Source organism: Pygoscelis adeliae, unplaced genomic scaffold (genome assembly GCF_000699105.1).
Source record: "Pygoscelis adeliae isolate BGI_AS28 unplaced genomic scaffold, ASM69910v1 Scaffold142, whole genome shotgun sequence".
Classification (NCBI taxonomy): Eukaryota; Metazoa; Chordata; class Aves; order Sphenisciformes; family Spheniscidae; genus Pygoscelis; species Pygoscelis adeliae.
In genome coordinates, this window is record NW_008824247.1 from 1243365 (window position 1) to 1259132 (window position 15768).

General features: G+C 37.4%; 1 protein-coding gene across 1 annotated transcript in view; it reads right to left on the reverse strand.

Moving 5' to 3' along the window:
* The window catches only part of LOC103926414 (probable ATP-dependent RNA helicase DDX10), an 84971-nt gene that overhangs the window by 29288 nt on the left and 39915 nt on the right, over positions 1-15768 (reverse strand). The window contains exons 7-11 of the mRNA XM_009335278.1: positions 15359-15479; positions 14019-14208; positions 11527-11653; positions 10133-10295; positions 8446-8530 (exon numbers count right to left, since the gene is read on the reverse strand). Coding sequence (XP_009333553.1) covers positions 8446-8530; positions 10133-10295; positions 11527-11653; positions 14019-14208; positions 15359-15479 — 686 coding nt within the window. The remainder of the gene's footprint in view (positions 1-8445; positions 8531-10132; positions 10296-11526; positions 11654-14018; positions 14209-15358; positions 15480-15768) is intronic.

Here is a 15768-nt window from a genome sequence, read left to right on the forward strand (position 1 = left end):
ATAAAATAGGAATGAGAACCATCTGATTGATGGTTATCAGGCACCAGTGTTCTGCTGTAGGGCAGACATCCAGTAGGAAAAAAAAAATGATGGGAAAGCAATGGAAAGAGAACTGTAAGAATATTCCTGCGTGGATATGCAGACCTTACAGGAAATGTTATATAGGTTGTCTTGAACAGATGTATTGCAACATGTTTCCCTAACATTTGTATTTCAGAAGATACAAGTTGATGCCAAACTTCAAGAGAGTTAAAGGCAGTATTTCTGCTTTGTTTGGCAAGAAAAAAATAATCTATTTTAAAAACTGGCAAAGGAGAAAATGGAGATGATGAGATAATTGTAAAATTTGGGGGAGGAGGGCTGTGGATATAAAGATACTTGCATTACAGTTTCCTGAATTGGAATACTTCCCATTACAGAAAACTCAATATAAAGGAGGTGATAATGTTTTTGAAGATATTTACCACACACGAACATGCAAGGAACCACAAGTATATAATTTTTATGCTTTGGAGGTCACACATCTACCACCATACTCAAAAAACCTTTGTTTTGTGGGTTTTTTTAATCTCTAACTTAAATGGGACTTTACCAAGTTGACTTGATTAAAGATCTAATTTTAGCCTAACTGGGCCAGGATGGATAGTATCAACATATGCTGTCTTCTCATCTGTCAAAAGACATAGAAGTAAGGTATCACTGCAAAACTTGTGAGCTTAAATCAAAGCCATTCCTAAAAAGCTTTGCATTCTAAGCCAACAAGCCACCTTTGGAAACATTAGTATTGCAGAAACTCTCCACAGTAGATCCCTTCAGGGAAAGGAAATCAGGCGTTAAGGAAGCCAAATCAACTTCTCAACTCTTTCCCACCCAGGTCAAGTTTGCTAGACTTAGAGAAGTAAGTAAAAGACTGCTTTCCTTAAAACATTAAAGTCAGTACGTTAAGCATTTGGAATAGCATCAAAACCAAGCCCACTAAATTTGCCTGGTTTTGCATGCGCATTATGATACACTCTAATTACATATTTTCATTCTTCTTCCACTGGACCCTTTGTTCATCAAATATGGTTGCCAAACTATTAATACAAAACTATTTAATAGTTACTTCCACTGTGAAGCCAAATTATTCACCATGTAAGGCAATCATTTATTTGCTGCACACCATTCACACCCTTCTCAGAACTTAAATATTCTGGTGCACTTGATTTTGCAACAATAATGTTCTTTAAACCTTTACATACAATTTTAGTTTACATAAAGGAATCCAGAACAAGACAATCCCATCACATGGAATAACTGACAAGTAAAATTCATTTTGCTTCTACAGCAAAGATTTACCCCTGTAAAGACTGAAAGAATAAGCCAGTGAAATTATACAGGTATTTGTTAATGTAGACACTATCGCAATTGAGACTTGAGGATGAGGAGAAAAAACCTGGCATAGTACAGTTCTTCATCTGTTGTAAGAAGTACTTGAAAAGAGAGAATCACTATCTGAGTATGCAAATGTACATCTAGTTTTTAAAAGCCAGGTTACAGTGACTTCCCAATCTATAGGTTAGCTAAAAACCTAACAATCACGCTTAATATAACACAGACTAGAAAAAAGTCAGTGAGTCAAGTTCTATTATTTCTAGCATGTAATTTATATATTATTTTAAAATTATTTTCAATTCCTTGATAAAATAACTATGGTAGTGAAGGAAAAAAGCACTGTATTGATGCAGACATTTGTCTGTGTTACACTCGTATGTAAAGGAACAACATAAAACATCTATAAAAATATATCCAAAATATATCAAAATGGACAGTTTTATTCTGAGAAGACCTATTTCAATCCGATATGCATATGAATAAATCTGTTTACCCACACACTATCCTTCAACAAAGAGAAACTAATATCCATGTCTAACCCCAAGGCCTTCCACAGAAATACAATAATTCATAGTTTTGTTTTAAAATTCAACTATTAAATCTGATTATATAAGATACCATTTTTAAAGATATTTCTTAAAAAAAGTAACAGATTTAGGTCTCTCATACTGGGCTCAATTCAGGCAAAACTTTGTTTCCAATTATACTACCTTCCAGGCCTTCTGACACAATGAGGACTGGTGAAATCTAAGCTTCAAAACAAGAAAACATTATTTCTCTGAGCCCAGGAGCAAGAAGAGTTTTATCTACTGTTTATCATACCTGCTACACTGCTGGGTTTCTTCCCTAACATGGTAATTTGTTATTCTATTTTTTAAGTGACAAATGAGCACAGAAAAAAATGCACGAGTATCAGAATTTCTATCCCATCTACATGATCAATGGTCTCTTTTTGTAATAGATATTTTTCTTTAAAACAACAAATCTTTAACAAGAGACCTGTGTGCGCTGCTGAAACTGGGCTGTATCATCAACAGTAAGTCCTACTAAAGCAGCCCAACAGAAATTACAACAGACCAGAAAGCATGCTTGCTATTCACTGCTGAGCGAACGCTGCAGACAGCCCATGTTCACTGCTGTTCCTCGATTCAGCCAGGGAGAAGAGCTCTTTCCTATGGGTTGTGAACAGTCCAACATCCCATGGAGCATTTAAAACAAACAACAGAAAGTGAGCCAGCTTCATTTTTTGGTTTTGCTTTAGCTCACTTCTAATGCTTTGTTAACTGCTATTTCTCCATGGAGAAAGTGACCTTAGCAATATTTACGAATATTTTTTTTCGGATACTGAGCTATGAAGTTAGAGATTGCTTTGGGTTTTGTTTATTTTGTGGTTTGTTTTGTTTTCCTCTGATCACTTAATATCCTTTCCCTTCTCCTGTCTGGACAGTAGCCCATTTACATCTATTGCCAAGTTCTGAGAACCATGCAACTGGGTTTTATTCATACCACAAAACCATAACCCCCTTTGTTCAGGCATACTGGCTAGGAGACCTTGTTTGCTAGACAGACTTAGTCACAAGAAATAATGGACAAGAACAGGCAGTGCCTCACCAACCTTATCATGCTAGTCTCAGAATAAATTGAATTCAAAAGGCCTTCGGAGGTTGTTGGGTCCTCCAGCCTAGACTGTAAGCAATCCATTTTCCACAGCAGCTGTGTTCACTCTACTGCATTAAGATACACGTGCTTATTTATTTTTTATTACAGCTTACAGGACAGCTTCATGTCAGCAGGTAATAACCTTAGCCATTAATATTTCAGTGTGTTGGAACATTCATACCATGCCATTATGAAGAGAATTCTAATGGATAACACAGTGCCAGTCAGTCCGACTGCGGCATCGCAGGCCGCTGTCAGGAATGTAGCTAGGGTACAGTGTTTAATTTCAGAGAATTTAATAATGTGAATTGCAAGTTAAATATGTGGTGTCAACAATTTCTTGTGACCTCCACTAGCAGCTATTTTTACTTAAGATAATGACTTGACTGCAATATAATATGAGATGGTCTAAATATTGCATTTATTTTTAAAGAAACATCAGTAAAAGTGCTTCAATGGGTCTTAAATATGAAAAAAATAATCAAACAAGGAGCTGTCATCTTGACTGTACTGGTTATTCAGGACCCAAGACATGTATCCCTGGGATATATTTCCCAATGCAAAAAAAAACCAAAACACAAACAAAAAAAGCTTCCACCATTGAAAAATAATTCCATTAAGTCACTCACATTTTTAAATGCTTTAGTGCCACTTGCAAGGATTACTCTAAAGGCTTATTACTCTCACTTTCACACATATAATGTGGCATTACTTAAGGAGAGCCCCAATGAGCGTGCTTCAAAGCATTTTACTTCATGACAGAGTAAGATCATTATATGACCTGCCCCTTTTCACCTTTCCAAAATTTGATGTGCATGTATTCTTCAGTATTCACAAGGCATCTAAAAGACTATAGATCTTTTAAGCCTTTATTCATACTTCTTGGCTCTAATCATCATACCAGCCAATACAAAGATGGTAGACAATAGAGAATCCTGCTTTGGGAAAATGGACTTTTATTATTCCATTTTTTTTCAGAATGTAATTTACCAAAAGGAAAAAAGCATATGTAGAACTAGACAGAACATGCATGCCTGTATGCACACTATGTTTAATGACAACAACAAAATTACAGTAACTTTCCTAACTCAGTTTAAGCACCTAAGAAACCTAACCAACAAGCCTGGATAAAATACCATCAGAAGTCTGAGCCTGAGTCGGACCTAAAACCTACATAAAGTTCCAGAAATACCACAGATAAAAACTACAGAGCAAAAAGATGTATTCTGTTCAACATTCTACTGTCAGTATCTTTAAAAAAAGACTCCTGACAGAAAAATCACTGAACTCAAGTAACAGTTTTTAACAGTCTCCTCTGAAGTAAAAAAAAAAAAAAAAAAGAATGGAGAAAGGAAGGGAATGCTAGGAAAGAAAGGAATTAGTTACTGAGACATGCCAGGATACAGGTACATCCAAAATACAATATATTTATGCATTAATAGAAAGACAAAATAGACTTTTCAGTGTCATTTCTACTCATCGATGCAATCACGACTGAAAGAAAAACAACTCTATGTTTCTTTCATGCCATATGTCCTGGTTTCGGCAGGGATAGAGTTAATTCCCTTCCTAGTAGCTGGTACAGTGCTGTGTTTTGGATTTAGGGTGAGAACAAAGTTGATAACTCACCGATGTTTTAGTTGTTGCTAGGTAGGGCTTACACTAGCCAAGGACTTTTCAGCTTCCCATGCTCTACCGACTGAGAAGGCTGGAGGTGCACAAGAAGCTGGGAGGGGGCACAGCCAAACTGGCCAAAGGGACATTCCATACCATGTGACGTCATGCTCAGTACATAAACTGGGGGAAGCTGGCCGGGGGGGCCGCTGCTCGGGGACTGGCTGGGCATCGGTCGGCGGGGGGTGAGCAATTGCACTGTGCATCACTTGCTTTGTGTAGTAGTATTATTATTATTACTACTACTACATTATTATCATCATTATTTTATTTCAATTATTAAACTGTTTTTATCTCAACCCACGAGTTTTTCTCACTTGTGCTCTTCCAGTTCTCTCCCCCATCCCACCGGGGTGTGGGGGGAGCGAGCGAGCGGCTGTGGGGTGCTCAGTTGCCAACTGAGGTTAAACCACGACACCATACAACTTACAAATTACGTTTGGAAAAACAGTTGGGGGGAAAAAAGTGAGTATCAGTGTGCTTCAGAAATTATTATCTTCTGCTGTCCCCTAGTGGCACTGTAACTTGTTTCTGAAAATTGATCAAAGAATATTTTCAACTGTAGGCTTCATAGGCTACAGAACAGAAGGCATCAATTGAAATTAAAACCCAGGAGAAATAAGTTTTGCAGACAATTGCAACAAGTAGCTCTTATTTACTTAGAATTTTTGAAACTAAAACCCACAAGAAAACACTGTGATCTAGTATTTTAAATTACAGACTTTGCTAAGAGATTGTGTGACAAAAATATAGCTAAAAATATTTATGGGCATGGCCATGATATTGTCAGTATTTTAGACATTCTGTTACCAAACTAGCTAAGACTTTAAATAAATACTTTAAAATGCAGTTGGAAGAAATAGTTTCCAATCACTCCAATCGTAGCATACCTTTCAAGTTTTAAAAAAAAAAAAAAAAAAAAAATCAAGATATGCCAATTCTACTACAAAGTAAAAGCATTACTGGACAACACCCAGATTTTCTTGATCTTACTTTACCATAAATCAAAAATGCAGGAGTTGCAATTTATGTTCTTCAGTAGGATGAAATGCAAGTGAAATGCTACTTAGGGAACACGGTGGTCTTATCCACTTAAAAATCAATCATTACCTTTCATCTTAGATAAGGTTTTGCAAAACTGTAAAACAATATGGGAACACATCCACGATTGTTAGTCAAAGGTTTTTCAGCCCCATCCCCAAAATAATTTCTCTCTTGACTTTCATACTTACTTTTGTACCACAAAATGATTTGTGTGTTCAAAAGTAAACAGTATTTGGCATCCCAGTTTTAATTACAGTTTAACACAGCCTCTTAATTAGCCGAGATATTTAATTTAGCTTTCATTCCATGCAATTATACACTCTCATAACCCATGAAAATTTGTAATTATCTCTAACCTCATTAATGAGGACTACTAAACTGCAGTTCAGTTCATTTTTATCAAGTTTCTAGAAGAAACACGAGCTTCTCATACTAACTGAAGCTGTTGAAAACAAGTGAAGTTTCCTACTCAACACTTAAAGAGTTCACAGAGAAGTACATTCTCAATTACCCACATCTACAACTGCATTAGCATATTTACTCAGTGCACAATATTTACTTAAAACTATTAAACCTCTCCCTTGTTTTATTTTCAAAGATTTCTTTCATGCTGTTAAGTTCACTAAGCAAATCACTTTCCAGGACTGCTTTACTTTAAGGACAGAGAGAGCTTCTATGTTTCTCCAAAGTGAAAGCCCAGTGTAGGCAGAACCTTCCTTGATCTTTGTATGAGATTAAGAGACAGAAAATACCCATAAAGCTTTTCCTACAGAAGGAATTTGCTTTCAATATCAGCCACCACCCTGCCAGCTCAAACAACCTGTTCAGACATACTACCAATTTCAGTAAGGTCTGGCTACTGAAAAATTCACAGAAAGGGGAATGCAAATGACAGCCCGGTGAAGCAAGGGGCAGGCATCCGGCACAGCCCACAGCCTACAGGACAGACTCTCTGCCCCAATTTTCTCCCTAAATTTGTCCCTCAAGTAATCACAGAAGGTCGTATTTAAGAGGCCGCTGAAGACAGACCTTTAAGGTTGCAAGGCTAACATCATCATCAGAGTGACATTTTACCAAAAGCATTGTGGGAAAGGGGGGTTATTTGTCTTTATGTAGCTGCTTCCCCTCTCTAAACCTACTTACAATTGCTCTTCTCAGCACCTAATGAGAATTGGCACAAGGCTGAGGATTGTAACTCCAGGGAGGTGCTTTAACTCAGTGACACAGCTCGGGAAGAGCTCAACAAGCCTCCCACAAACTGCCAATTAAACAGTGCCAAATATATTGTCTTCCCTTCCACATTATTTAGAATACATCTTTTTGTTCTACAGTTTTTATCTGTGGTATTTCCAGAACTTTATATAGGCTTTAGGTCTGACTCAGGTTTAGTATGCCATAATGACAAAATTACAAGCCTTCTGTGGAAGCAACACAGGATTAAAAAAAAAAAAAGGGGGGGGGGGGGGGGGGGGGCACCAAAAAAAAAAAACCAAACAACCAAACAAACCACACCACAGAATTCTAACTAAGCCTATATCCTTTTCTCTCAATTAGGATGCATGATATTACATCTAGAGTTGAATTTAGCCAAATAGCTACATGTTTTATCTAATTACATGTAACATTCACTTATTTTGTTCATAGACAGCTTTTTCCAAAAGCATTTAAAAATTTATTATTCCCTTGTTTATAAGAGGCAGATAGGAAAACGGAGAACACAGGACAGAATGGGGCAGAAGCATTACCAATTACAATGAAAACATGGCTAGAACTTCCACATTCTGAAAGACAGCTGGAAGTACACACTCCTATTACAGTCACCAAAATTTAATGCCATCTGATCCAGAAAGACAGATTTCAAACTCCTGTAGTGCAGAGTGCTGAAGTCCTATTCTAAGAAACTGTTCTGTCATTAGGTTTGACTTCCAACTATATTGCAACAAAGATGATAAAACCCTACTACAAAAAAATTAAATTAGGTACAAGATATAATCCCAGGTCTTGCATTTCGTCCTTCAGATAACTGCGCAAAGTTTTTTGTCTACTGGATTATACACAACAACAACTCCTGTTTCTCTTAAAAATCTACTTCAGAGATCAAGGACAAGGTTTGCAATAATATCTGGGTAACTCCCTTCCGTCATAAAGGCTTAGCCACGAATATTTTAACTAAAGCTATCCCTAAGAATATAATTCTACAAAAGACTTAGAAAATTAAAAATTTAACCTGTAATTAACATTATTTGATTCCTACCTCGCCAAATTAAAATAAGGAAGAAATATTTCCATTCTTTTGAAGAGTCTTCAATGACACGAAGGAATTGGATTCACAGTCTAAAGCCTCATGTATCTATAAATGGCAGTGGCAAAACAACCCTTTCCACCCACAACCATTCTCAACTCAGCCTTTGAGGTAATCCTGCCAAATGCAAAAGAAGATTTTTGTTTCCTCACTATTAATCTTCCCTGATCAGATTAAACAACTGGGCATATTTTTTCTGTCTCCTGTAAGGAGTCTGTGAAGCTCACTAAGAAATGATTAAGCCAAACCATTACTCTTAAGTAATCAAAAGGGTCCCCTTCTTTCTTTCCAGTTTATTTCTTGATTTTTTCAAGTGAGTCTTTAGCCAATTATCTGTCCCTATAGCAATCTAGTTTTAAACATTAAAATATTAATGAAAAGTGGAAACAAACCTGGCTGTTCTTCCCACTCTGTGGATGTATGTGTTCGCATCTTCTGGACAATCAAACTGAATGACCCAGTTCACCGCTGGAAAATCTGTGTAAAGAAAAAAATGCCAAAATCTAAGCTCACTGTACTCAAAATCCTTCTATTCAAGAGTAACATATTATTTTGGAGCATTAATTCCTGTGAGAACCATCATTTAGACCAATTTACAGACATTAGGTGCAACCTCTGAAATAAAAATAAAATTAATTGCTTGTATTAGCATAACATAAACAATCATCCTCTTCATCAAAGAAAGCTAAAATTAATGGTGTCTTCATTTCCTAAATTATGACAGTACACTGAATGGAACATAATTTCACACTTGACAAGAACAGGCATGCTTTGTGTCACTCAGATAATAAAACATTACTACATTTAATAATTAAATAACAATATCTGACCCACTTTTCACCTACAATATCAATATCCTACACCACCAGGGTTTGAAGTTAGCTGTGGCAAGATAGCACTACTTCAGCTGTCCACATACAGAAATATCATAGTCCCTCCGAAAGACGGGAGGGGGTGACCAAGCCTGAAAAAGAAGTCCAACACTGAATGTGAATGATATTATTAATTAGCATTTTCTAACTGCTGCACTTCATTCGGCAGCAGCATGCTTTGCATTTGAGTAAGTTTGTGTTACTTCCTGACCAAGTCTGTAGCTACACTGTATTCCACAATTATACCTACACTCTAAACCCAAACAACCATACCCACATTAGATCCTCAGTAGTGAGATTTCAGCAGTGTACAAGGTATGATAAACAGTTTTCATTTCTGCCTTCAGTTTTTAGAGTACCTTCCTTCCTTTTGTAGCATACTGACAAAACCTTAAATTTTGGACAACGGAGTTTGCTATCTGAAAGAAGAACAAGTAGACTCCTGAAAACAGTCTTGTGTCATACCAAAATGCCCCCAAGTACTAAAAAACAAAAAGTCCAAAGTATCCACTGAAAATATAAAGAAGTAAATCATAATTCAGCAGGTAATAACCAGAGGAAAGAAACTCAAGCCAAAATAGGTACCAATAGTCTTACTTTTTCCCTCATCTATTTTTCTGCCTCCTTAAGAATCAGTCTTATAATGCCATTCATAGTTCAGACATTAAAATTTCTTCAGGTTTTCATTTCCACATCCTGATAGGTTAGTAGTTTTTCATATCCTTTGGAATAACCCACAGGATACAGGCACATCAGAAATACTTAAAACTGCTGAAATCTTGCCTTAAGGCACACAGTAAGCAAATACATCACTATTTCCATTTTCTCTCATTCCAGATATTTGTCATAGAACATGGCTGGAAAAACTAGATTGTCTATAGACTGAAATAAATAAACAAACAAACAAACAAACAAAAGCTTCCACTGACTACCTCACTAACAAATGCCATTACAAAACTGGTGACAACATAGGTCCTTCCGGGACAAAAAGAAAAACTAAGCACAAATGAAGTGGGCCTCTTCAGTAAAGAAACAGCAGAACTCTAAGAAGCATATCTCTTCTGAGATACCCTAATGAGCTCTTAAGCAAACTACAGCTTCATTTCTTACAAATCAGGTTGGTCTTCAGCACATACTATCACTGATAAAGTCTCAATAGGGTTAGACCATCACTTTGTGAATAACTATTGCTTCTGCGGGTACATACCCAGGCCGCGAGCTGCAATATCTGTAGCAAAAAGTACTGCTGCCTTTTTCCGAACAAAACAAGTGTAGACTTCCATTCTCTTCATCTGATGCTGCTTGCCATGGAGTGCCAGTACAGGAAGACCAGGCTGAAGCTTACAGAACACTCTGAATAGATACTGGACCTACCCAACAAATTAGGGAGAGAAAAAAATTACCAAGCAATGTTAAACTTGTTAAGATCATGTCCAGCATATAGAAACTGACTTAGCACATCAAATAAAACACACTTTTCTCCACATCAGAGACAAGAGATGCTATTTTGAGACTTTGTCACACGCCTGGGTACTAAAAGAGGAAATGAACTGTGGCACAAGATTGGCATGCTTTTTGATGGCACTTCCTAAAAGGAACGAGAGCAGGTAACAGCAAGAATGACTTGGAACATGACTAGCTAGGTTGTATGCAAGAGACTGAAGTATCAAAAGTCCACCAGAAGCACTGCTTCTAGACAATTCTGGGGGGGTGCAGTGTCTTATGCTTGCACTCAAAGCAGTCTACACAGTCTTGGTTTACTATTTCAAGCTTCAACAGCTTCTCTTATAAAAGCAGTCTGTTTACTCTTACATACAGTACCATGATGCAGCATCATTTTATAGCAGGCAGCTATCTAATTTTTTTTAAGAAAATAGTTACAGAAACTGCATATATTGCAGTACAGCTGCAGCTCAGAGAATTTCTGTACAGAAATTGCCTACCACCTCACTGTACTCACCAGCCAACTGCAGGACAACAAAAATATTGTACCCTCTTGCACAAGTGGAAGAACAGCAAAGAATATTTACTACACCGTTGTATGTTGTAAAATATTCAATACATGCAATAGTTACAGGAATAAATACCTGTACCATACAAACACATACAAAGAACTTCAACAGAACAGTCCCAGGACATTTATACAAGTAGATATTTGAAGGACTACTTCCTATATAACCCTAAGAAAAAACTTTCCCTGCACTATTTCACAATTACAATTTCTTATATAGACAGATTTAAAAGCTTGTAAAGAAAGTAGGTACAACTATTAAAATACACTGTAACCTAACTACGAAATGTAGTATGAGACAAAACTGAAACAGCTGGCCCTTAGTGACATAACTTTTAGCATTCATTTTTAACAGCAGAGCACAAAAATGGCTGAGTACACCGCGATCTCCAGGACCTTCCTGCATCGAGCCTGGGTCGCTGAGCTTCCTGGCAGCCAGGCCCTGCATGACGTGCCTACAGGAGTAGGTGTCTCCCCCAGTTTCCTGTTGCAAACTAGTCCAGAATCTCACCTCTCTGGTGCCTTGACGTCTACACTAATATCTTAATTTTAACAGTTTTAAAATGGTACGGGGGGGGGGGTGGCCAAACCTCTTTACAGCTCGCAAAAAACACAATGCTCTTCTTTTTCAAGTGACTTCTCAGGAAAGAGTATAACACGTTTACTTTTTGCTGAAGCTCACAAACAACATAGTTCTGATCCAAAGTTGCCGGGGTACTAAAAAAAAAAAAACAACCCCAAAAAGTACATTTAGATACCCTTAGTTCCCATAACATTAAAATGAGAAAGAAAAGAAGGTAAGAGAGAGAATATACAGGCGTACAATATCTACAGACTTGCCTGTCCTTTCTTTTAAGTCAAGAGTGTCTGACAATTACCCAGAAAAAGGAGAAGGGGGGGAGGAGGGAGAAAAAAAAAAAAGTCAGGCTGGAATGTTCTCCCACTTTGAGAAACAAGTCTTAGTAGCTCCACTAGAAAGCTACTCTTGAAAGATTAATCTATTTCCTTACTAAAAGCCAGTGGGGAGGAGAGGACAACTTTTGACATTACTTCTAAATTCATTTACTAATAGCAAGCCAAACTCTTTCCATGTCTAAGCAGTGACATTCAAATTGCCTTGACTTAAAATGCAATTTTGTTTATTAGTCCTATTAAAGCATCATTTGTGCTTAAGGCAATGTCAAAGCATAGTCTAATCACACACAAAAAACAAGCATTGATGTACTTCTACTGATTACACCATGACATGCAAAGTGACTTTGTAAAGCTCTGAATTGTCATCTTAACTCACTTTTCCGTTCTTTACAAAATAAAATAAACTAAAAAAAAAAATCTTTGGCATATTTCTCCTTGAAATACATCTAAATGCTCATCTCTCACAGTTCCTCTGCTTCACCCTAAACAGACCAAAGGTATTCAAAACTATTTTATTAAAGGTGCCACTTGGGAGGATGAAATTACAAGACACTACTCCAGTTTTTATTCTGCTAGTCAATTTGAATTATGCCACAGCACCTTTTGTTTTTTAAGTCTTTCAGAGGAAACTGTTTTTATAAGGCAATAACCTACTGTATACTAAGGCAGTAAACTCTAAAACAAATGAGTACTTTCCTTTTTTTGATTCTGTTTATTATCTAATTGCACTCTCCCAAATATTTTTAAAAAATTAAATGTAATTTAAAATAGACTTCACAAAAAATTTGAGATCTGTGAAACAGATGTATAGTCAGTCCTCAAAATGAAGACTACATACTAGATTTGTACATCCTCTTCTGCTAAGAGGATATTAACCACACAATTTTTTCTGGCAATCATGCTTATTTAAGATGCCTTTGATAGTATGACTAATTAAAAAAAGGTATTTGCAGTACAATACAGAGATAATCAAATCACATAGTTAAAACTGCCTCAGGATTCAATCTGGTTCTGCTGTTCATTTTGCTGATTTCTCGTTTGCTCTTGGGAAAGCCATTTTTATCACTGCTTCACCTTTCTCCTGCATCTTACATATGGAAATATATGCATACTTCACAGAAAAGCAGGAAAAAAAATCATACATGTTCATAAGCAATTTGACACTCAGATGATGGAACCCACAGAAATGCAAAATATTAAATAACGTTCTTCACTTAGAACTCAAAAGAAAAAAACAAAGTGCCAAACAACAACGTGCTTTTTTTTTTTTAATTTAGTGACACATTAAATTTTTTGAGCTTGGCAGACCACATCCTTCACTTCTCACAAGGCCTTCTCATTCTGATCCAGACTGTATGGCATGACAAATTTATTTCATGTGCACAGTAAACCCAGCACGTCAGGTAGCCACAAGACTTACTGCACATGGAGTAATTGGTGAAACACTGGCACAGGTTGCCCAGAGAGGTGGTGGATGCCCCATCCCTGGCAACATTCAAGGTCAGGTTGGACGGGGCTCTGAGCAACCTGATCTAGTTGAAGATGTCCCTGCTTATTGCAGGGGGCATTGGACTAGATGACCTTTAAAGGTCCCTTCCAACCCCAACTATTCTATGATTCTACTGCCACATGCTTTCCTTTGGGCACCTAATATTGAATACACAAACAGGACTGTCATTCTGCACTTTACCAATAGAGTAGCATTTCCTTGGAAAGCCAGATTTATCAACAGCACACAGAAGAATTGTATTCGTGAAACACAGCTGGTGGTTCTGCACAGTAAGTACGCACACACAGGAGGTAAGGAAGCCAAACAACAAAAAAGTAGCAATTCAGAAGTGAGTGCTACAGCCAGGACACTACTCCATCCAGGCTATAACCCACTCTGGGGCTTGCTCCTGAGGAAGAAAATTTCCAGTCTGCGAAGCTGCCCGGGGAGCCACAAGGAAAGTGCAGGTTCAGCCTCCCGGTAATGAATCAGTCAGAACTAGTACCCCAGTATCTGGAAATTCCTTGCTTTCAGGAAGGCACACAACAGGATCAGACACTGCAGGAAGGAGGATGCACGACGTAACTTCTGATTCAGGGAACCGACAGTCAGAGAAGCAGTTAAGTAGGATCACCATCTGTTTAAACCCTCCAGGAAAAAGAAATTATCCCAACATACCTGAATTTGGCTCTCTCATGAACCCAAACATATTCCGGATCTTTCAGACTCAGCCGTGCAAGATCCTTCACTGATTTTGTTTGTGTTGCAGAAAAAAGCAAGGTCTGTCGTTTCTTAGGTAGATTTTCTATGATTGCATTCATTGTATCAGCAAACCCCATGTCTAGAATTCTATCAGCTTCATCAAGAACTGAATTGAGAGATAGATTTGAGAAAATTTGGGTTTAGCTTTATTTAAAAAAAAAAATCATACATCAAACCCATATGGTACAAAAATCCATGCCTATTTGAACTGCAGAGATGAGCTTAATTACTGTATACGACAGCATTCTCTTCAGATATTCATGTAGTCCATAAAATATGTTTTTTAAAAAACTGCAATAGAAGTCATAGCATTTCCCATAATCTATGCACTACAGCCCTCAGTTTCACATGCTGAAGCATAAAAGATCAGCATTTCAAGTAAACAGTTCAGCAATTTGCAGACAGACTGCAAATTGCAAACTCCCTGTCCTATTACTGAAACAAAAGCATGGAATATAAAACAGTGCTGTACTATTCATGACAGAGAAAAACAGACTCTCCTGTACCTAAGCTGAATTTAGCATTGAAACATAGGGAATAAACAGAGCAGCAGAGAGACAAAGCTTTAAGAAAAGGGCCTACGTTTAGTGCAATTCTTGTCTAACTGCCATGAATTGTACTAAGAGTAGCAAGCATAATTTCACATTTTATCAGCTTCATTAGCTTCTTAATTGCTTCTAAGTTCCTCAAGCTATGCTAAAGTTTATGCAGTTCTTAGTGGCAGGCAAACATTTTCATTACACTGAAATTTTTGTTCAGGTTGGAAGGATGAAAAGAAACAACGTTAACAATGCTAACAAAACAATGGAAGGAGCAGCAACCTGTCTTAAAATTCAAAGAAAAGCGTTTTCTAGAACTGGCCCCAAATACACACACTGCAATGGATATTCCATATAGTTAATTATCATGTCAGGAAAAACACGAGAGCCGTAGCCAGAAAGGAAAGGCCAGCGTTAGCCAAGACAGATCTAACAGATTATATGGGACACTACATTTGGTTCTGGGTTCCTTACTAACTCACCTACTTGTTCTTACTATCCTAAGGAAGGCATGCTCAGCAACTGTTTGAGAGAAAGTACACACAAGAAAGAGCTTTGCTTGTTTTCTATTTTAATTTGTACACGTGTGAACTTAAATGCCATTTCACCTACATACCATGACTAGGATAAACTTTTTACCCAGGGAAGTGCTCCACACAATTATGAACTGTTACGAAATATTTCTGAGTACTTTCAAGTACTTAAAAAAAAACTTACTCAACATTTGCAGATCAGATGCATAGAAATATGAAGTTTCATCCATGTGCTGTAGAAGCCGTCCTGGAGTGCAAATTAGCATATTTATGTGGTGGATTCTTTCAGACTCTTCTTTCAGATCCTGAAAAGGAGTTAAACCAGTATTGTGGTTTAACCCGGCAGGCAGCTAAACACCACACAGCCATTCGCTCACATCCCCCCCCCAACAGAGGGATGGGGGAGAGAATCGGGGGGGGGAGTAACATTCGTGGGTAGGGATAAAGACAGTTTAATAGGACAGAAAAGGAAGGGAAGAATAATAATAATAATAATAATAATAGAAAAAAGAATATACAAAATAAGTGATGCACAATGCAATTGCTCACCACCTGCCAACCGATGCCCAGCCAGTCCCCAAGCAGCGGTCACCC